The following is an 18,399-nucleotide window of genomic DNA, read 5'->3' on the forward strand; positions in this document are numbered from 1 at the left end:
CCCTGACCAAGAAGGCTGCAGCAGTGATGGAAGCCATCCCTCCTCGCGAAAAGTCAATTGGGTAACTTACTGCACCGCAGCCCCGATAATCAACTGATTTTGTGAATCTCTCCCCAGAAAGAATACCGGCGCCAAGACCGGAGAACCAATGAGTAAGAGGCCGGTGACTTTAGCACCCACGGTTTGGAGGTTGTCTAGAGCTCGATAGCGGGCATGATTATCTAAAGAGTGATTGTAAGAGGATATCCAGCGATGTACATTCATTTTGCACTACAATTTGTTACGTGCCCCACAAGCCCGAGGACGCGATACCATTTCTACTCCACCTCCCACCTCTTACCCCCCGTTTCCATTGAGTAATCTTTGACTAGAGCACGAAGATGTCTCAATACTTACCACCACACTCGACAATATACAGATCCGGCACATTCCTAAAATACGCCGTCGCCCCCAGGGGCACCCGATCATTCTCAATGAACAGTGTCTTCTCAGGGCCCCTGAATACACTGATCACCCCGAACCCTTCCCTCAGCGTCCAGAGCGGGAAGACACCCTCGCACCCTGGCGTGTCTTTCACGGCGAGGATTTTCTTTGTTGCAGGCCCGGTGAAGGTCTGGATTTTATTAGTTTGAAGAATTCGTCAGACCTGTAATTTTATTTTCCCCCTTCTGTGTAATTATTAGGGCTAGGAAGAGACGTACAGTAGTAGATATATCAATCCCTGCACCCCCAATAGAGGCATTCAAGCTCGCACCTGTGAGGATTCGATTGGGCGCATATTTAGACACCACGACTGTGATTTCCTCGTCGTGTTCGTTTACACGAGGTTCAAGATCCCCCTGAAATCAGTGTCTGTTGTTTGGTCATAGTCCATGGGGACGAGGATTTGGAACGGCGACGAGCCCAATTTCTTCCCACTCTGCGCGTCCACCTCTTCTTCTTCCTCGTCGCTGGTGACGTGACCATGACTATCTCGCGGCCGAACGATATTTCCATGCCCAGTGTGGTAGATAACAACTGCGTCCCCATCCGACGTAGCGGCGATTAGTCCCTGCCATGCGTCCAGGATGCCTTGACGGGTTGCGGCTGAATTGTAGCATTCGAAGATCTCGAATCCCCACTTTTGTAGGACCCTCTTCATGGACTCTGCGTCATTAAGGGGCCCAGAGAGGCCTCCGAAGGGGCTGGCAATTATCAATGCTCGTTTGGTAGAAGTCATTTTTCTGTTTCTTTCGGCTGTATTTTGGTGAACAACTCTCGGAAAAGAATGATCCAGAAGACGGGTCGCAGAAAAAGGAGGCGAGGAGCGGGAGATAACTATCTTATTAGTGGTTATTACACCCAGTCAGTGACTCACCTTGTCGAGTACAGGATGCTCGACTGACGAGCGTGAATTTGAGTCTCGCATTCCTCGGAGAGACCAAATCGCTCGCAGCAAGGATTGCAAATAACGCGTCAGATTTGTGGCTGGTCGACTAGCTCTGCAATGTAACATTTAGAGGGAGAAAAGGCCAAAGTCGTTTTTAGGGTGGGTAAAGGGCAACGGCCATCCTTTCTGATTTCGACTTGTCATACAAACCCCAGAGTACGGAAGACCCGAACAAAAATCCTGACCCTTCTCGCGAAGGGACCCCTCGACACTTGATAGACTTACTGTTCTGCAAAGAGTAAATTCACGCTTGCGGCGCTCCTGGCTGGCATACCTTTCTGCCTGCTCGACGGCGCAGAACAAAGTTGAAGAGTTGGCAGATGAGACTTTGCATCTCGCGAGCGGGTTTCAGGTTGCCGGATTTGCGCATACAATTGCTTCCCTGTGGCCGTCTGATTATGAGATCTGTGCTGAGGTTGCGGCAACTTTTTATGATGAGCTATTGACGAAGCGCGGTATTGTGAAGAACGGGAGCCGAGCTGTTGCGATGGCGCTGAATATTGCTGTGATGAAGGTACGATCGAAACGTCCGGATAAACCATTGCTTTTGGCGCAGTATATCCACCCGGGGGCAGAGACTCTTATCTATCTCGACATACAGAGAACTATTAAGGTAAAAATAAGGAACATAGCCGGTCTTCATTAATAGTTACCTTAGTCCAAGTAACAACTCAGCCGCGGAAGGTATCACTCATTACCCCGACCTTGCAAACAAGTCATCTCTTCTCTCTTGCAACCCATATTAGATAAACCCAATTTCTTCAACCTTATCGTGCAAGGTGTAGGTTGGCGGCAAGGAAATAGATATAAATATCATTGGATAGCGCTCGATTCAAAAAGCAGTAAGCTGTACTACCTACGTAGGTAAGAAAAGCGTCTTCTAACCACAAAAGTCAAACGGAGGGAGCCCTAGTCTCCTCCCCAGTTCACATTGTGATTCCTTTCCCAAATCTCCAGGAGAAAGGACCTACTCATGGAAATTATGACCTGCATGAATTAGAGGTACCTCCCTTCATCCCCCGGGGCCTGCCAATCCACTAAATCTAATTAGGCTGAGTGTTATTTAATTTAATTTAGCAAGAGGGTTCTCGCCCTTTCTTTCAAGGGTCTTGGCAACCCGCGGGTTGAACCGCGGGCTAGCGGGTGAGAGAAGCAAAAACCGGCCTGGGCTGACCCGTCGGTCATCAGGATTTCCTTCAGCTGACACAAAACTCTGTTACATTTTCACTTTGCTTCCAAAGCACGATTGGTTCACCAAGAGGCTAGGCAAGAGGAGTTTCAGCTCCATGAAGCAATATAAATTCACCCTTGGGCCTTACCCGTGGTCCATGGTGATCCACACTTGCAACAAGGCTTGAGCTGCAATCATGACATTACACCGGCTCCTCGTCTCCTTTGGCATACAAACCATTCTCACAGCATTGGTAATCTGCTATACTTCCAAGCAATCTTTAATACGCCCTGCCATTGTCCCCCTGATAGCGCTGACAACACACCAAGCATGGTCTGCCCTCGACCTGTTCGGAGGCTCTCAGCCGCTCAACCCGTTCATGGCGGCGATCGTAGTCGGATTTGGCTTGCATCACTTTAACCTGCTCTGTACAGGCGCGATCGATATCAACGACCTGAGACATGACACGCACCAAAACGGGCCAGATCCTGCAAGCGGTGACAACCAAGATATGTCTGACGGAACAAGGCTCACCCATCTCTTCCGCGCTCTGTACATCGCCACAGCGATCCGGGGTATCGATACACGCTACGAGATCAAAAACCTCGCTAACAGACCCAAACCATCCGCACGTTTATCTCGCTCCACCTTTCTCGTCCAAAACCTGGCCATTATCGCAGCAGAATACTTGGTCCTCGACCTTATGTTCTACAAACCCCTCACCCCCGAGGACTCCAAGCGACTATTCCCCGAGGGAAGCGAGTATCTCTTCTTTCGACCTGGGAATCTAGGCCTCCCACCCGCCACGGCACAAGACGCGCTAAAGAACCTCGCCATCGCGTTCTTCGCCTGCGGACCAACGGGGACCTGGTATATCGAGTTGCAGTACCGAGTTGTCTCGGTGATCTCGGTTGCGCTGGGAATATCAACGCCGCAGCGGTGGCCGAACTTGTTTGGGTCGATAACAGAGACATATACACTCAGGCAATTTTGGGGGTGAGATTTTATTCTTTCTTTGTTCATCTATTCATTGATTTGTCGGCTCTGAACTCATAAGAAACAAAGGACATACTGGCACCAGCTCTTTCGCTGGCCCATGACAAACATCTCCTCATATATATGCCGGACGATTCTTCGTCTGCCTCGCCCCTCGCTCCTCGAACGATATACCAACATCCTCGTCGTGTTCATCATCTCCGCCTTCCTGCACGCCGCTATGGACGCTCGCGCTGGATTTTGGCCTCCAAAGTCCGGCGCCTTCCGGTGTTTTCTCCTTCACCCGGTGGGGATCATGATTGAGGACGCGGTGCAGGAAATTCATCGACGAGTGCAATGCAAAGACACGGAGAATTCGAGTTCACGGCCAAAGAGTTGGCAAAGAATTATCGGATATGTGTGGGTTTGGGGGTTTATGATGTGTGTTATGGCATTGTATACATTTCCGCTGCTGAGGTATCAGAATGCGGCGAAGAACGGGGTGCCGGTTTCAGTGGTGAAGTTGGTCGAGGATTGGGTTGCGTAGCTCAATACCTTTTGCGCAAGCGAACGAGTGATCTTGGATATGGAAAATATTCGCAAAACAGGCTTGAGGGTTTTCTAGAGCGCTTGTCCCATCTTCCATGGCAAAGGGCATCAGCAATCATGTTTGTGTCTTGGTCAGAGAGCTAGATATTCTTAAGCTAAGAGAGAGAGTAGAAAATAAGATCTATTAATCTCTTCAGAATACTAATATAAGAATATTAAAGTATAATTTTTTTTAAAAAAAAGTCCTAGAACTATATATGAGAAGATTATAAGTTTTATATTTTTATTTAAATAGTAGTTTAATATTTAAAACTTATTTAACTATTAACTGTAAGAGCAAATCTAAGATAGTATGTACCATGCGAATATGGGAAATTTGTCAAGTTTGAAAGAATTGGATTGAATGGAAGTAAGTTGCCTGATCAGTCAAAAGAATTCAGGGTAACTGGACAATGTTAAGTACCCTTTGTTTACAAAGAACTGTCCATAGTTTCCTCCATGATTCGAGGTCCGTGATACACCGTCCTCGCGTGAAATACCCAATTCAACACAATGAATATTCCCATACAACCGAGCACGACGCATGTGTAATCTGACATAAATTAACCACTGGATGCATCTCTCCATAGCTTGAACAGCTTGACGATACTTACTCATGTTACCAGCGGACACAGGCACGACTGTTGGGAAATCGTAAAAGACAAGAATGACGAGCGCAAACGCTACAGTCACGAAGTTCGAGAGCCAGCCGAAGATGCCCAACTTGAATGACCGTGAGGGTGGGAGAAACTTGCGACTCCTTCTGCGGTACATCAACAATGCCGCCGGGATCGCAAAAGTGAGCTGCTGCAGAACGAGTCCGCTACCGATAAGGGCGTTGAAAGCCGTGGTGGAGGCTAAGTAAAGGCAGCCGATAATGAAGACAACGAGTGCATTGAATACAAGGGCCCATACTGGGACGTATAGAGAGGAATTGACGACTTTGATGTAGCGAGAGAGCAAGATGCCGTTATCGCGAGCAAATGACCAAGTAAGCCGCGAAGCGGTCTGTTGACAGCCGTTTATAGCAAAGAAGGCCCCTATCAGAATTGAGCAAAGGAAGACGGTCGCTGCAGCAGAGGACCGCGATGCCTGATACCAGATCTCATAAATAGGAATACTAATTTGTGAGATCAGACGACAACAGACACAAAAGGCTCTTCTCAAGCAAGGGATTTCTCTTACCCGGTGATAGTCTTTAGGACCTCGTCAAAATTGCTCAAGCTGTAGAGCATAGAGACGACGAAAACGAATGATGAGACAAAGCCAATGGCTACAGTGCTCATCAAGGCTCTTGGCACAGAAGTTGCTGCATTAGTGCATTCTTCTGCCAGATGAAGGACACCATCAAGCCCCCCAAACATGTAATTGGGGTTAATCAGACCAGTGATAAAGACTAAGCCATCCGAACTCCAGCCAGATTCATTGATGAAGGTCGTCCAGACGAACTCGCTTGTTTGTTTATGAGTTGATCTGGCTAGACAGGTAACGACAATAGCTATGAAAGAGGAAATAGATATCGTGACTATCTCTCCTATCAGTACCAAGATCACACAAATGAGTATGCGATACTTACACCCCACGTTATGTATCCACGGTATTTTCCTTAGTAGAAAGACATTGTTCAGCAGAAATAAGATGTTGACTGCCTGATAGAGGAGAAAGTAATGCCAAGGATGGGCATTGAACTTGGGGTTAAAGAAGAGCACCATCGCCATAATTTGCTGTGCAGGGATGATACAAACGCCAGCGGTGCTGGCGATCCATCCCAGAATGTTGAGCGAACCGCATAAGTAGCTCTGCAATTTGTTATTCTCATGAACAGGTATTCAGTTTCAAGAGAGCTCTACCAGGCCACGAGACGTGCGTTTCGGGGATAAGATTGAGGTCCAATGATATTGTCCGCCAGCGGTCGGGTACACACTTGCAAGCTCACCCAGGGTCGCTGCGGAACATCCCACCATGAATAGAATAGTAAAGAGGCCATAGAGAACCGTAACTGTCCCGCCCTGGGTGATGCCAATTGCGAGTGTCGCAGCCATGCCAGACCAGCTGTTGCATATATTCCAGCCAGCGCCGATGATCTCGAGAGATCCAATCGACCGTGGAGTCACTTGCTCAAGACCAAGATTCTCCAAGGCGATGGTCTCGGCAATCCAAGCTTGATGCGGCCCTTCTGGTGGATAAATTTGAATCAGTACACAAGATTATTCAAGCCAATTCCTTGGCCCACGCACCTGGCTCCGTTGTGTCGCTTGCTGAAATGCCGACCATAGCTGTTAGCATCCACACCATCCATACGCTACAGGAATACAAAATGTACTAACTTCCCAGCTCAATTTTCTCTTTTGCATTAGACTCGTGCATGGTTATTTGGGGAAGTAAATAACACTATTGGGGTTTTTGATGTAAAGTAAGAGCGTTGTCAAGCACAGGCAAGTCTGTATATATATATGCCTCATTTCTCTCTAAAGCTTATCTGCCTTGGGACATGGCCAGGGCGCTCGAATTCCGCGTGCCTTTATCAATCTCAGCTTCCCTTCCGCCAAAGTCGCCGTGGCCACGGTCATGTTCCGCCTTTTCACGTGATGTTCACCTTAGAGAGTTTTCTTTATCTTTTCTCGGCTGACGCGGTCGCTTGGAACGAGCCTTATCAGAGGACCAAAGGCTATCCGTGGATTTCAATTCAAAACCTAACCATATTGGGTAATAGGTAGAGCCTGCCCAAAGTTAATAATTGCGTCTCAGCCCCACTACCTCGGCTTGATGAAAGCTTCCTAGAATTCTAGCCAAACGCCAAGTACGGAAACCATTCTTGAGCGTAGTGTCAAAGGCGGAAGTGATCCGTAGAAGAAAACTCTATAGAATAGGGTTGCATGGAGGAATATTATAATACTCAGAGGACGACAAATCTCCCTTAAATCTCTTGAGGAACTAACTCACAAGCAACTACTGGAACCGCCCACAGACTAGATCTGCCGGGTTGAACGATCTCAGTGCTCAATCCGCGTCATCCTTTGCCTCCATCTTTCTACCTTGAAAAGATGTCGAAAGATCCAAAGTCCAACGACTACGTGCCTGTTTCGGAATGGCCCGATGCAGAATCCTGGACAGCTGGCTTCGACGAGTACCTGATGCCTCGAAGCTACGAGCTCGCCAATCAGCAGTTCATGCTCATTTTTGAAAACGGGATGCGCATCATGCACAGTTTTCGCGACGCTAAAGTCCTGACATGGAAAATTGAGGAGAGTGGCCAGTCTGGACTGATTGTCGACTCGTCTGGGACTCAGGAATATAAGGCGTTCGAGGTACGACCTAAAGTATTCTTTATCGACTTTTACAAGGAAAAGTACGAGGAAAATGTCAGTTTGGTTCTCAATACCATCACTGGTCAAGTGATCTGCGGTATCTCGGGGTTCTACGACCGAGAGGGCAAGCGCCGCACGAAGACGACTTTCTTGAATGCGCGCATGGAGAACCATAGCAATGCAAAGTCATTCCAACCAACAGATGCATTGGTCGGCAAGCATATCCTGTATCGCTATACACCGCGAGATTGGTACGAGCATATCTACCTGAATCGTGGCACCTTCACCTGGCACTGTGTCGCTGGCACTGAAAAAGGCCTTGCGGACACTGAACCGACCAAGGTGCTCGAACTAGGGGAGGACTTATATATGCTCTTCTGGACGGAGACAGTGATGCCGGTTGAGTCCTTTATTGTGGTGGATCTTCAGCAGATGCGCTCAACGGGTCGCTTTTTTTGCTGGGACCTGAAGGCCAAACGAATGGTTCACAAAGTCTTCGGATCTCATGCCAACATCCTTGCAGAATCGACCATCGATAAGGTTCTGGCTTCGCTGAGCAACTAATGTCAAGTTGCAAAATGCGCAGCACGATTGTCGTTCCGGGTTTCCCAATCCATGTCGCGGGCTCGGACAGTGATATATCCCGCTTGAAGTTTAACATATGGAAGTATCTGAGCGATAGCATTCCCAAGTCTGCTAGCCCGTTAGTCATTGCCAGTTGTTGATCTTACAAAAACAATCCTTACTTTTGGGCTACTACGGGCTACTACGAGAAATATGTACACCAGTGACATCTTGCTCTTTGAGATGTTTTGTTGGATGGAAAAGCATGTCCGAAAATATATCGTATTGTTGGCAGGGTGGAGTGAGGCGTTGAAAAATCCCCACTTGATTTAACGGGAGGTATTTGTAGTGGGGATACATACTAGGTTTGTCGGCTTGTAACCATTCAGACATCCGATACGTACGGAAAAGTAAGCGATAAATCTGGGCACTGCCCAAGATTCAGGTACAGGGTTTCTTCTGGTATCCACAAGCCAGACATTGAGATTTGGTATCCAGTCCGGCCGCAACAACAAGCGGCGATGGAGTTGTAGCATTCCGAGAAACCAAGTCCAGTGGCTCTTGGCAATGCCATGGATGTGCGGGTTGCCCTGTGGCCAAGAAGGCTGCAGCCAAAGCCACTCTGATGCTGGCAAACGCCTCTCAGCCTCATCCAAATTTTCTCCCTTGACAAACGACGCCCGTGGGCTCGATCGACCCCCTCACTCCAGGAGGATGAAGGAACACAACTTGGAAACCCCACTAGACGCGACGCTGGGTTACAAAGCATGGCCCGCGAAGAGCCAACAACACCCAACCATGTATTTGACTGGGAAAGCAAATTGAGTCCCATCGAATCCCTAAGATCACTCGAACTCCGCATCGGTTTAGCATTTGCTCTCCTGCTCACCTCCAAATATAGCTTGATCGCGCTTGACACATTTGCACCGCAGTGGATACCAGTGCTGTTGCCTCTTCTCGCCTTCGTGCTTTGGGCATACAGTAACTACGCAGAACCGATCCCGAAACAGAACGAGCCATCAAATATAGAACCGAAAATGTCGCTTTTCGACCTGGTTCAGGCCATTAAGACTTCGGACATTCTGAACCACGGTTCAGAATGTCGACCAATTAGAATTGACTAGGCGTGACAAGACGGGGAGCAAGGACCTCTTATTGCACTTTCACAAATTATATGACCGCGAACTGCCCATTGTCCCACCTCCTTTGGTTTCTTGCTTTCTTTAACTGCTCAACTCTTGACAATGATATTGCCACCATGACCAATGACTTTAATGATGTGTCCACTGCAATTGATAGATCCTCGTACCAAGTCGGAACCAGGATTCGCTAGCGACGTTCTTGACGGGAAATACGTGCTGGGGTGTTTACTCGAGGAAGACCCGTCGAGAGAGGAGCGGGTGTACCGCGTGAGACATACCGAGGCGCCCTATCTGATCGGGATTGAGGCAAACGAACATACGCTTATTGGAGTTCCGAAGCCTTACAAGAGTCGCGAGGCGGAATATCAGATGGAATATGAAGAGGTTGGCTAAGAAAGGTTTGCTTTTGGATAAGATTCAGCATAAGGGGAGGACCTTTTTGGTTTACTTGGGCGAGTCGATGGAGGCGGAAGTGAAGGGAGGATGGGGTATGGGGTTGAAATTCGACATGGGACGAGGGGAAGGATAAATTGCGCTACTTGTATGGGATATGGTTTGACTTGTGTTGGAGTTTCCTCTGCACTGACGGCTATAGTACATTGCACATGCTCGTCATACAACGGCCAGCCCGACTTGGAGACCTATGGTGAGAAGGAGGAAGGCACCGCGCCCGATCATCGAGAGCATGGGCTGTTTGTCAAAGAGTGTAAGGCGGATAACAAAAGGACCGTCGTCCAACTCGTCGAAGAAGGAAGCAAATGTCGAAAGTTCGAAATTGGCCAAATCGCTCAGGCTTTCGACCCTGGAACTAACGCTGTCTGTGTCGGCAGAGCTCTCATAACCTGTCTAAAACAGGAGTGTTAGCTATCTGGCATCCGTTTGGGAGGATGGTGGTGATACCTACCTCGGAGATGGGAATCGCGCAAGCTCGAATACCCAATAGCTCTAAGGCAGCAAGGACCTTCTCCTTCCGATCTAGGCTTCGTTTGATCGTTTCCCAGACCTTTCGGGAGTCCATACCCTCGCTTTTCCGAGCTACAGCGATGGTCGTTCGAGTAATTCTCCCGCAGCGGTGCTCAATTCTCAGGTCACATTTATACGCCACAGCAGCTGGAGATGGTGGAGTCGGCTGGGTTTCTGCGTTCGCTTCGTTCCGAATAGGTATTGTTTCTAGTGACATGATGATTGAAAGTGGAGGAGACGCAATGAAGTCTTGATTCCGATAGCTGTGAATTTCTGGAGATTGACTGGTGTTTAAATACTCATCAAATATCGCCCGCATGCTTTGCGCAGCTCAATAAGTTGTTGCAACCCCGGCATGGTGAATCTTTATGGTCCTCTGATAATTGGATCTAGTTGTTGTCCTCATGAAATGGTCCTCATCAAATGGTCCCGCCTCATCCAATACCATCCAATCCCACCCAGCCTTATCCAGCCCCATCCAACCCCATCCAGTCTTATCCAGTCTCATCCAGTCTCATCCAGTCTTATCCAGTCTCATCCAATCTCATCCAATCTCATCCAATGGTCCTCAGGGAGGGGTCGTCGTCTTATTGGTCAACCGCATGTCAGCCCCACACAGCTGCTCCTGGGTGAGCTTCCCCAGGAACCCTGGCGCCAGGTTCGCCTGCGCACCAGCGAGCGATGACGTAATTACTGTGCGGTCGAATGTCCTTTCTAGAGAGGACTAGACCTCGGGATAGCAGACGCGTATGCAACGGTTCAATACAGGTTACAACACTGGGCCACGATTACGACAAGAGGATACTAGCGAATGAACACTGGCGAGGCCACCAGGGTAAAAGAGAATCCCGAATATGAACTTGCCGGCCGTGGCAAGCATGAATACAGCCGTCCTTGAATTCGAATACCTCTGGCCGTAATGCCTCAATTTCCGCTGGTCTTGTCCCTGTTTGATTCGCCCCGTCCAGCTGCGCCCGAGTAGCGTTCGCATCCAGTTCTCGCTTTTCGTAAGGCTTCTCCGTCGTGCCTCCTGGGACCTGCTGAGGCATGATACGATTTCGTTCCCGGTTCACGAAGATCCCAGCCAACATCGCAGCTCGGAGAGGTATTCCCAGCCCGAGTCCAGCTCCCAGCCCGACATTTCCGTCCCCGTCTAATCCCCCATTGTTGATTCGCTGTCGTCATGGGGGATTGCTGGCTCGGACTGGTCGTTGGCACGGTCCTCTTCGGAGTCATTGATGGAGAAAAAGACGGTGAAGGCGAACACAAACCCACAGTCAAAGCCGAGTCAAACTGCTCACTGAGATCGAGGTTGCAGCCTTCCTCGGACAGCTTGGCGCCACAACACCATTTTGAAAGCCTGTAACACCTTGTGACGGGGAAATGATCGTCCGTGGCTCCATTTACCTGGGACAGTTTGATTTGTTCAAAAAACACTTTTCTGCCAGAGTTCCGGGGGCTGTGTCTGCAAGTTTTGTCAACTGAGTTGAGCTTCTCTGCAGCGATGCCTGCAGACTCGCGTCACGCCGCCCGAAACATTGACCAATAAGACTCGGAATTATGGGCGGACACCCCCGCTGGTGCTGACCACAGTTTTCTGGCATTGAATCTCAGATGGTTTCCTCTGTGCGGCTTGAATACTGTCAATCCACGAACGGCTGATCGCGGATTGAGAGTTGTACAGGGGCACTGTGTTTACCAGGCAGGACGAAAGCCAGTGCCCTCGGTGTCAAAATTGATAAAGGCATCTTTTGTAGTAGTTGGGGAGAGTTGGAGGAAATTAAAGGACAACATGCACGAAGAGGTTTGTTCAACCTCGAGTCTCGGAGGTCTTCTCCTTTTTATTTGCTCGCGCGCATCAGCTCTCGATTTCCCCTGGCGCCCAGTGCGCTATGGGGCTATGGGACTTCGCTGAATCACTTGGAGCCGCAATGCCTCCTCGCTCCCTGTGTTAGATAACGCCCACTAGTGATTGCCTGTACCTGGTGGAAAATACCCGTAATTTTAACTGCTGGCAACATACTACTCGTCGGGCTTCATTCGCGCCCAACAAAAAAGGTGGGTTGCGTGGATGCGCAAAAGTGACAGCCCGTGGAAACGGATGTTGGAGGTGAAGAGAGGATTGTCCACAGTGGGACAGCACCATGATGGAAATGGCCATTTATGGCCATGGCTGGAGATTTCCCACGGCGGAGGGGCTGGAGACCTGAGAGTGGCGGTGCGGGCAGCAATTGTCCTCAGCGGCGAGGCCAACAATTCAGGAACTTGGGGAATGGTCCTCACGACTGCAGCCATTCAGCGTTGCGAGAAATGGGCCTCAGCTGCCCTACGCCTTGCTTGTTTCGTGATAGGTCTCAACTTGAGATCGACGTGTGTCTTGGCCATTGACACGTTCCGCCGCTTACCACATGATATAAGCTTGCCTGACATCTCTCAACTCAATGAATTCTTTCCTTTCTCTTCTCTGCAAGTCCGCAGTCGCTGTCACAAACCCCTCTTTTCCGCACACCCTAGTAAGTAGTCACCCCAAACTGTGGCATTCGAGAATCAATATGTGGCCTGCAGACTTGCTGATGACCCTCTCTCATAGTGTGCGGCTCAATTCGACCATATTCGCACCTCGCTAATTGGATCTGCGCGGGATAGTGATCCCGCGCGTTCTCCATTCAGAACCAAGAACTTGAAGATGAATATTCTTGTAAAGGGTCAGTGCTTTGGCCCTTCCAGGGACTAGGCAACTCCCAACCGCGGTACGGCAGCAATGCCAACTTTGCTGTTCAGCCGGGGATCGAAGCACAAACTTTGGTTCACTGGGTATGATTGGGACTTAGTATTCGATAACTGGATCTGCGACCCGTACGGCTGTGCTCCATCAATTTCGGATTGGTTGCACCCTCAAATTCATGATCCACTCGTTCATTATGCAGCCACTCTATCTGAGCCGCATGGTTCCCAAGAACCCTGCGTACCTCTTCCACCTTCCAATTTACCCACTCTAGATATTAGTGCATCGCCTCAGATTGATATTGATACACCTTCATTCTCGGAGACCTCCAGCCAGCCAACTCTCAAGCGGACAAATTCCTCTCCAGAATCCCACAATGCCTTAACACCAAAGTCGGGATCAGTGATGTCAACTCCGTCCGTGGATCTTGAACTCAAACCACGTCCCATCCACCGCAACCTCATACCATCTCATGTCGACGCAGCCACTCCTCTCTCGCCGCTCCTCTGCAAGTTCTGCGGCGAGACCTTTCAGGATGAGGCCGTTCTATTGTATGTTATGCCCGCTACCATTCCTTGTATAAACTGACACTCCCCAGGCACCATGAAGCGAGGGCACACAGGTACCGTTGTGAACTTGGATGTCCGGACAAAGGCTTCAGTACACTACGTAATAGATCCAGACATTACGGGTCAAAAGCACACGAACAGAGTCAAATTTTGTTTCAGTTTGGCAGCTGCGGTGGTCAATTTTCGGGTGAGCGCCGAGACAACTATCTGCGCCACTTGAAGAGCTGCGACAAGGGATATAACCTGCAATATATCTGCGGTCGTGATTCCAACCAGACTTTGGACAAGGCCGCTCACATCGACCACGTTAAGGCATGCAAAGGAGCAGCTGGGAGGAAAAGGTCGTCGCCCACCGCCAATTCTCGAAATGAAGAACCGTCTTAGGGGTGCAGTTGTCCTCGATAGGGTGTACTCGGAGAATCAATGAGCCGTTCACCGTGGCCAGTGTTGCTGTATCGTCTTAAATTCCAACGGCTTCAATCACCCTCGAGTTGGAATATTTGAGCCCTCCAATGCGGCCAGTATTGTGACTCGACAATTGGATACCCGTTTGGGTGACGAGGAAAGAAACACCTGAGCCCATTGATGCGGCCATGTTGACGACGGGAGCAGCCTGTCAGGATGACGGCAGTCAAGCAGTATTTGTTGTTGAATCTTTCAATCGTGGAAGGGGCTAGTCGGGTCCCGCGGTTGGACCAGGTTACTTTTGGTTAATGGTGATCATTTCACCGATTTCCTTTGTTTTTTGTTTCTACAGCGTTCTGGAGTCTGGCGCTATCTCTGAGATTATTCTTGAAGGGTACTGGGTTTCCAATCCCGAGGTCAATTCTCTCTAATGTGGAGTGCCACGAAATAATGACCCTTTTCGCCAAGCCTCCCAATCCACCATTTTAGTAAATCGTGATGAACGGCGTGATCGAATTCGGCAATTGTCCGAGTTCGACCGGGGGGGAGGCCGGTTGGCAAATTGGGTAATTTGGCTGTGCAGAGAAGTCGCCTTCGGAGGCACCCGCCTCACTCCTGGCGTCGTTCAAGATCGCTTGCATGCTGCGTTGCCCAGAGCCATGGGGGATGCAAGATCCAGCGTTTCAGATGGGGCTATTCGTCGGCTAAATGAATCGGAATTCTAGACACCCGTCGCCCAGCTGCGCAGAGGCGGGTGAGAGTCGAGGACACAGAACTCATGAGACAGGAAACGTCTCAGCTTTTCGAAAGAGGCTCTTGGAATCGCACCATGGGTCTGAACCTGAAGAATCACTCGGATATTTCTAGGGCAGGACATCAAACAGTCAGCATTCAGCCGCGAATTATCAGTCGACTCGTAAAATATCCTGCCGATTCTCCCTCCCGCTAACGTCAATTCTCCGCGGGGGAGATCACCGTTGTGTCCCCATGGGGAATGAGGATCGTCACAGCTGGCCATCTCGGCACCATGCCAGGCCAGACCACGAGCCCACCGGAATTTGAGGAAGACGGGAAATAGTATAAATCCATTGTCCCCGCGACAATTCAGGTTCAGGCTCGGCAGCAGGTCTCCCATTTTCCTCCCTCCCCGCCAACCAGCTGTTTTGAACGCTCGTTTCTCCCACCCCGTGCGAAGATGGCATTCCGCCGGCAACTCGGGGTCGCAGTCGCTCTGACGACACTCATATCCGCCAGCGCTGGGGTCGAAATCGACGGCTCCCGCCACCTGTGGTACGATTCCCCCGCGTCCGACTTCAGCGGCAGTCTCCCCGTCGGCAATGGCCGAGTAGGCGGGACACTCTACTGTTCCCCGACGGAGACGATCACCTGGAACGAGAACTCCGTGTGGAGCGGCACATTCAGCGACCGGGTGAACTCCAACGCCGCGGGCTCGTTCCCCACCGTGCGAGAGTCGCTGGTGAATGGCGATATTTCGGGGGCTGGATCGCTCGCTATGAGCGATATGGTCGGGAACCCGACGAGTCCGCGCCAGTATCAGGTATTGGCGAATTTGGCTGTGGATCTGGGCCAGGGTGACGACTCGGGCACGGACTTTGTGCGCTACTTGGATACCCTTGAGGGGTATGCGGCTTGTGAATATGGGTATGATGGTGTGGGTTATAAGTGAGCTCCCTCCCTGGTGACTGGCTAGGAAAGGCATTGTTGGCTGACGCGGGTAGACGAGAATTGATTGCGAGCGCCCCGTCTGGAGTGCTTGGGTTCCGGATCCAGGCTGATACAGCGGGATCCATTAATCTAAGTGCATATTTGGAACGGGAGAACTATGTTCAGGACAACACGGCCACGGCCGCGGACGGGGTGAATTCGATTGTGATGACAGCCAACACGGGAGACTTCGATTACATGACATTCACTGCGGAAGTGAGAGTTGTCGTCGACGAAGGTCAGACTGAGTCGCTGTGCGGAATCTCATAAAACTAACTGTTGCAACAGGTACCGTAACTGCCGATGGCGCCAACTTGGTTGTGTCCGGTGCGACGACGGTGGATTTCTTCTTGGACGCCGAATCCTCATTTCTGTATGAGGATGACGCCGGAAGGGAAGCGGAACTCAAGAGCAAACTTGATGCTGCCGCCGAATTGGGCTACGATGCGCTCCGGGAGGAGGCCGTGGACGACCATAAAACACTCGCTCAGCGCGTTACTCTCGATCTGGGAACATCGGCAGGCGATGCGACGCTTCCGACAAACCAGCGGCAAGAGAACTACCGATCATCTCCGGATGACGACGTCCAATTCGCGACCCTCTTGTTCAACTACGGACGGCATCTCCTGATTGCATCGTCTCGCGACACAGGAGATGAGGGGGTACCCCCTGGGCTCCAGGGGCTCTGGAACCAAGACTACGAACCATCCTGGGGCGCAAAATACACCGTCAACATCAACCTGGAAATGAACTATTGGCCCGCAGAAACTACGAACCTGCAGGAGTTGACTTCGCCTCTCTGGGGCCTTCTTTCTCGCGTCCAGCAACGCGGCCAGGATGTCGCGGAAAGAATGTACAGCTGCCCGGGCTTTGTCCTGCACCACAACACCGACCTCTGGGGTGATGCAGCGCCAGTCGACAGCGGGACCCAGTACTCCATCTGGCCGATGGGTGGTGTCTGGCTGGCCCTCCACATGATGGAGCACTACCGGTTCACGGGGGACAAGACCTTCCTGGAGGAACGGGCCTACCCGATCTTCCAAGACCTCTTCGCCTTCTTCGAATGCTACCTCTTCGACATGGACGGCTACTTAACCACGGGACCCTCCTGCTCCCCGGAGAATACATTCGCGGTCCCAGACGACCAGTCGCAGGCCGGAGCCACAGAGGGTCTCACCCTCAGTCCGCAGATGGACAACACCCTCCTCTTCGAGCTATTCACTGCGCTCGACGAAACACACCAAATCCTAGGAATAGCCGACGACCTCTCCGAAACCGTCAAGGAGTACCTGAACAAAACGCGACCGGCGCAAATCGGGTCCGGCGGCCAGATCCTGGAGTGGATTGGCGAGTACGCCGAGACGGAGCCGGGTCATCGCCACTTCTCCCCGCTCTTCGGCCTCTTCCCAGGCTCCGAGATGACACCGCTTGTTTCGAGCGAGCTCGCTGACGCCGCGGGCGTGCTCCTCGACCACCGCCTGGACAGCGGCGGCGGGAGTACGGGTTGGTCTCGGGTGTGGGCGATTGCGCTGTACGCGCGGCTGTACCGCGGCGACGACGCGTGGGCGAGTGTGCAGACGTGGGCGCAGACGTATCTGCTTGCGAATCTGTGGAACAGCGATGCGGGAGAGGGGAGCGTCTTCCAGATTGATGGGAATTTCGGGTACACGGGAGCGATCCCTGAATTGCTGCTTCAGAGCCATGCGGGAGTTGTGCATCTCCTTCCTGCGCTGCCGGCGGCTGTTCCGACGGGTTCTGTGACGGGGCTTGTGGCTCGTGGTGGGTTCGAGGTGAGTATCTCGTGGGAAGGGGGCGCGCTGACGGAGGCGACGATCACGTCGCTGCTGGGGAATGAGCTGACGCTGCTTGTGAACGGGGATGCGGCGCTGTTTGTTGATGGGGAGGCATATAATGGGACGATTGCGACGGAGGAAGGGGGGGAGTATACTATTACTGTGTAGTCAGTCGTCAGAATCGAGTACTTTTTCGCTCTTTGTGAGACGTGGTTCAAGAGGGCTCCCCGCAATGCCTGCCAACCCGGCATCTCCAGAGCTCTCGATTCGTTCTCCCTGCACAAACCCACAGCTGCAGCTCCCTCCACGCTGAGTGGCTCCCCCCTGCAGCCTGCAGGAACCTTCTGCATGAACGCACGAAAGCGGCCACTGAGGGCTCAGGGGCGCGCCAATGGGCCGCCTGAGATCCCGCAGGGTTGGGTCCTAGCCCGTCCCTCCAGCCACTCAGACGACAGATATCGAGAAGCCAAGGCGCCAACGAAGAGGCTGCATAGCACCGGAATCCCCCCGAGGGGCACTCTTTGGAATTATTTGGGCCAATCGCCGTTGCGTGAGCGGTTGGGTAGTTGGACTTCATGTTGGCTCAGCGATGTGGATGTGATGGCCATCACGGTGCGCGACGAATATCCGTTCTCATCACGCTGAGGGTGACCCCTCTTTCCCGAATTGGCCGTGAGGGGATTTCCGAGGCTCATCTTCAGGGTTTATCCTTGTATTTGAGTCCTTGAGAAGCCTCTCCGTGAGGCAATTGTGAAATTGCGGTCAGGCAGAGGCGGAGGCAGCTGCAGAAAGCCGAGGAGCATCACGCTGACTGACTCGTGAGAGTCACCCCTCCTGCACCAGTGATGGAACCATTTCAATAGCCAATTCTGTGCCTCGCACGTTGTCGCTGACAATTCTCCGGCTCGCCGCTACAGCCGCAAACGCAATCCCATTGTTGTGACTGCTGCAGGTGCTGCAGCCTGCGAGTGCGAATTATTGTTGATTCAACCCTTGAGGCAATGAATCTCACCCGCACCATCATGGAGTCGCTCCCAAATCA

General features: G+C 51.3%; 7 protein-coding genes across 7 annotated transcripts; 4 read left to right on the forward strand and 3 right to left on the reverse strand.

Annotated features, from left to right (window-relative positions):
- Window positions 1–66: 66 nt before the first annotated feature.
- BJX67DRAFT_384945 (uncharacterized protein) lies at window positions 67–1,219 on the reverse strand (the record flags this gene model as incomplete). The annotated part of the gene is made up of 4 exons (XM_071033762.1): window positions 67–221; window positions 397–613; window positions 702–747; window positions 822–1,219. 4 exons carry the CDS (start codon window positions 1,217–1,219, stop codon window positions 67–69), a joined length of 816 nt encoding a protein of 271 aa, XP_070882181.1.
- Window positions 1,220–2,608: 1,389 nt separating this feature from the next.
- BJX67DRAFT_364441 (wax synthase family protein) lies at window positions 2,609–4,323 on the forward strand. The gene is made up of 3 exons (XM_071030193.1): window positions 2,609–2,853; window positions 2,930–3,596; window positions 3,666–4,323. The coding sequence occupies exons 2-3, from the start codon at window positions 2,980–2,982 to the stop codon at window positions 4,120–4,122; spliced, it is 1,074 nt and encodes a 357-aa protein (XP_070882182.1). The 5' UTR covers window positions 2,609–2,853; window positions 2,930–2,979; the 3' UTR covers window positions 4,123–4,323.
- Window positions 4,324–4,502: 179 nt separating this feature from the next.
- On the reverse strand, window positions 4,503–6,576 carry BJX67DRAFT_364445 (amino acid/polyamine transporter I). The gene is made up of 7 exons (XM_071030194.1): window positions 6,491–6,576; window positions 6,401–6,421; window positions 6,014–6,339; window positions 5,740–5,962; window positions 5,349–5,688; window positions 4,778–5,283; window positions 4,503–4,716 (listed from the first exon to the last, which is right to left on the reverse strand). Exons 1-7 carry the CDS (start codon window positions 6,528–6,530, stop codon window positions 4,595–4,597), a joined length of 1,578 nt encoding a protein of 525 aa, XP_070882183.1. The 5' UTR covers window positions 6,531–6,576; the 3' UTR covers window positions 4,503–4,594.
- Window positions 6,577–6,828: 252 nt separating this feature from the next.
- BJX67DRAFT_364447 (molybdenum cofactor biosynthesis F family protein) lies at window positions 6,829–8,451 on the forward strand. Its single transcript, XM_071030195.1, has one exon. The coding sequence runs from the start codon at window positions 7,208–7,210 to the stop codon at window positions 8,033–8,035; it is 828 nt and encodes a 275-aa protein (XP_070882184.1). The 5' UTR covers window positions 6,829–7,207; the 3' UTR covers window positions 8,036–8,451.
- A 1,023-nt stretch (window positions 8,452–9,474) lies between these two features.
- BJX67DRAFT_266737 (uncharacterized protein) lies at window positions 9,475–10,536 on the reverse strand. Its single transcript, XM_071026443.1, has 2 exons — window positions 10,078–10,536; window positions 9,475–10,019 (listed from the first exon to the last, which is right to left on the reverse strand). Exons 1-2 carry the CDS (start codon window positions 10,457–10,459, stop codon window positions 9,790–9,792), a joined length of 612 nt encoding a protein of 203 aa, XP_070882185.1. The 5' UTR covers window positions 10,460–10,536; the 3' UTR covers window positions 9,475–9,789.
- Window positions 10,537–12,423: 1,887 nt separating this feature from the next.
- BJX67DRAFT_364452 (uncharacterized protein) lies at window positions 12,424–14,348 on the forward strand. The gene is made up of 2 exons (XM_071030196.1): window positions 12,424–13,416; window positions 13,464–14,348. Exons 1-2 carry the CDS (start codon window positions 12,902–12,904, stop codon window positions 13,816–13,818), a joined length of 870 nt encoding a protein of 289 aa, XP_070882186.1. The 5' UTR covers window positions 12,424–12,901; the 3' UTR covers window positions 13,819–14,348.
- Window positions 14,349–15,034: 686 nt separating this feature from the next.
- BJX67DRAFT_390767 (glycoside hydrolase family 95 protein) lies at window positions 15,035–17,525 on the forward strand (the record flags this gene model as incomplete). Its single annotated transcript, XM_071034680.1, has 3 exons — window positions 15,035–15,522; window positions 15,579–15,802; window positions 15,853–17,525. 3 exons carry the CDS (start codon window positions 15,035–15,037, stop codon window positions 17,523–17,525), a joined length of 2,385 nt encoding a protein of 794 aa, XP_070882187.1.
- Window positions 17,526–18,399: the final 874 nt, after the last annotated feature.

The sequence above is a fragment of the Aspergillus lucknowensis genome (assembly GCF_044049455.1).
Source record: "Aspergillus lucknowensis strain CBS 449.75 chromosome Unknown BJX67scaffold_55, whole genome shotgun sequence".
NCBI classification, from domain to species: Eukaryota; Fungi; Ascomycota; class Eurotiomycetes; order Eurotiales; family Aspergillaceae; genus Aspergillus; species Aspergillus lucknowensis.

Excerpts from the sequence above, each read along its gene's own strand:
- BJX67DRAFT_364441 (XM_071030193.1), top strand. The coding sequence starts at position 2,980 with ATGGCGGCGATCGTAGTCGGATTTGGCTTGCATCACTTTAACCTGCTC. Across the intron at positions 3,597-3,665 it reads ACACTCAGGCAATTTTGGGG|GACATACTGGCACCAGCTCT; the intron begins GTGAGATTTTAT and ends TAAGAAACAAAG.
- BJX67DRAFT_364445 (XM_071030194.1), bottom strand. The coding sequence starts at position 6,530 with ATGCACGAGTCTAATGCAAAAGAGAAAATTGAGCTGGGAA. Across the intron at positions 5,284-5,348 it reads GTCCTAAAGACTATCACCGG|TATTCCTATTTATGAGATCT; the intron begins GTAAGAGAAATC and ends CTCACAAATTAG. Across the intron at positions 4,717-4,777 it reads TGTGTCCGCTGGTAACATGA|ATTACACATGCGTCGTGCTC; the intron begins GTAAGTATCGTC and ends AATTTATGTCAG.
- BJX67DRAFT_364447 (XM_071030195.1), top strand. The coding sequence starts at position 7,208 with ATGTCGAAAGATCCAAAGTCCAACGACTACGTGCCTGTTTCGGAATGG.
- BJX67DRAFT_266737 (XM_071026443.1), bottom strand. The coding sequence starts at position 10,459 with ATGCGGGCGATATTTGATGAGTATTTAAACACCAGTCAATCTCCAGAA. Across the intron at positions 10,020-10,077 it reads GATTCCCATCTCCGAGGTAG|GTTATGAGAGCTCTGCCGAC; the intron begins GTATCACCACCA and ends TGTTTTAGACAG.
- BJX67DRAFT_364452 (XM_071030196.1), top strand. The coding sequence starts at position 12,902 with ATGCCAACTTTGCTGTTCAGCCGGGGATCGAAGCACAAACTTTGGTTC. Across the intron at positions 13,417-13,463 it reads CAGGATGAGGCCGTTCTATT|GCACCATGAAGCGAGGGCAC; the intron begins GTATGTTATGCC and ends GACACTCCCCAG.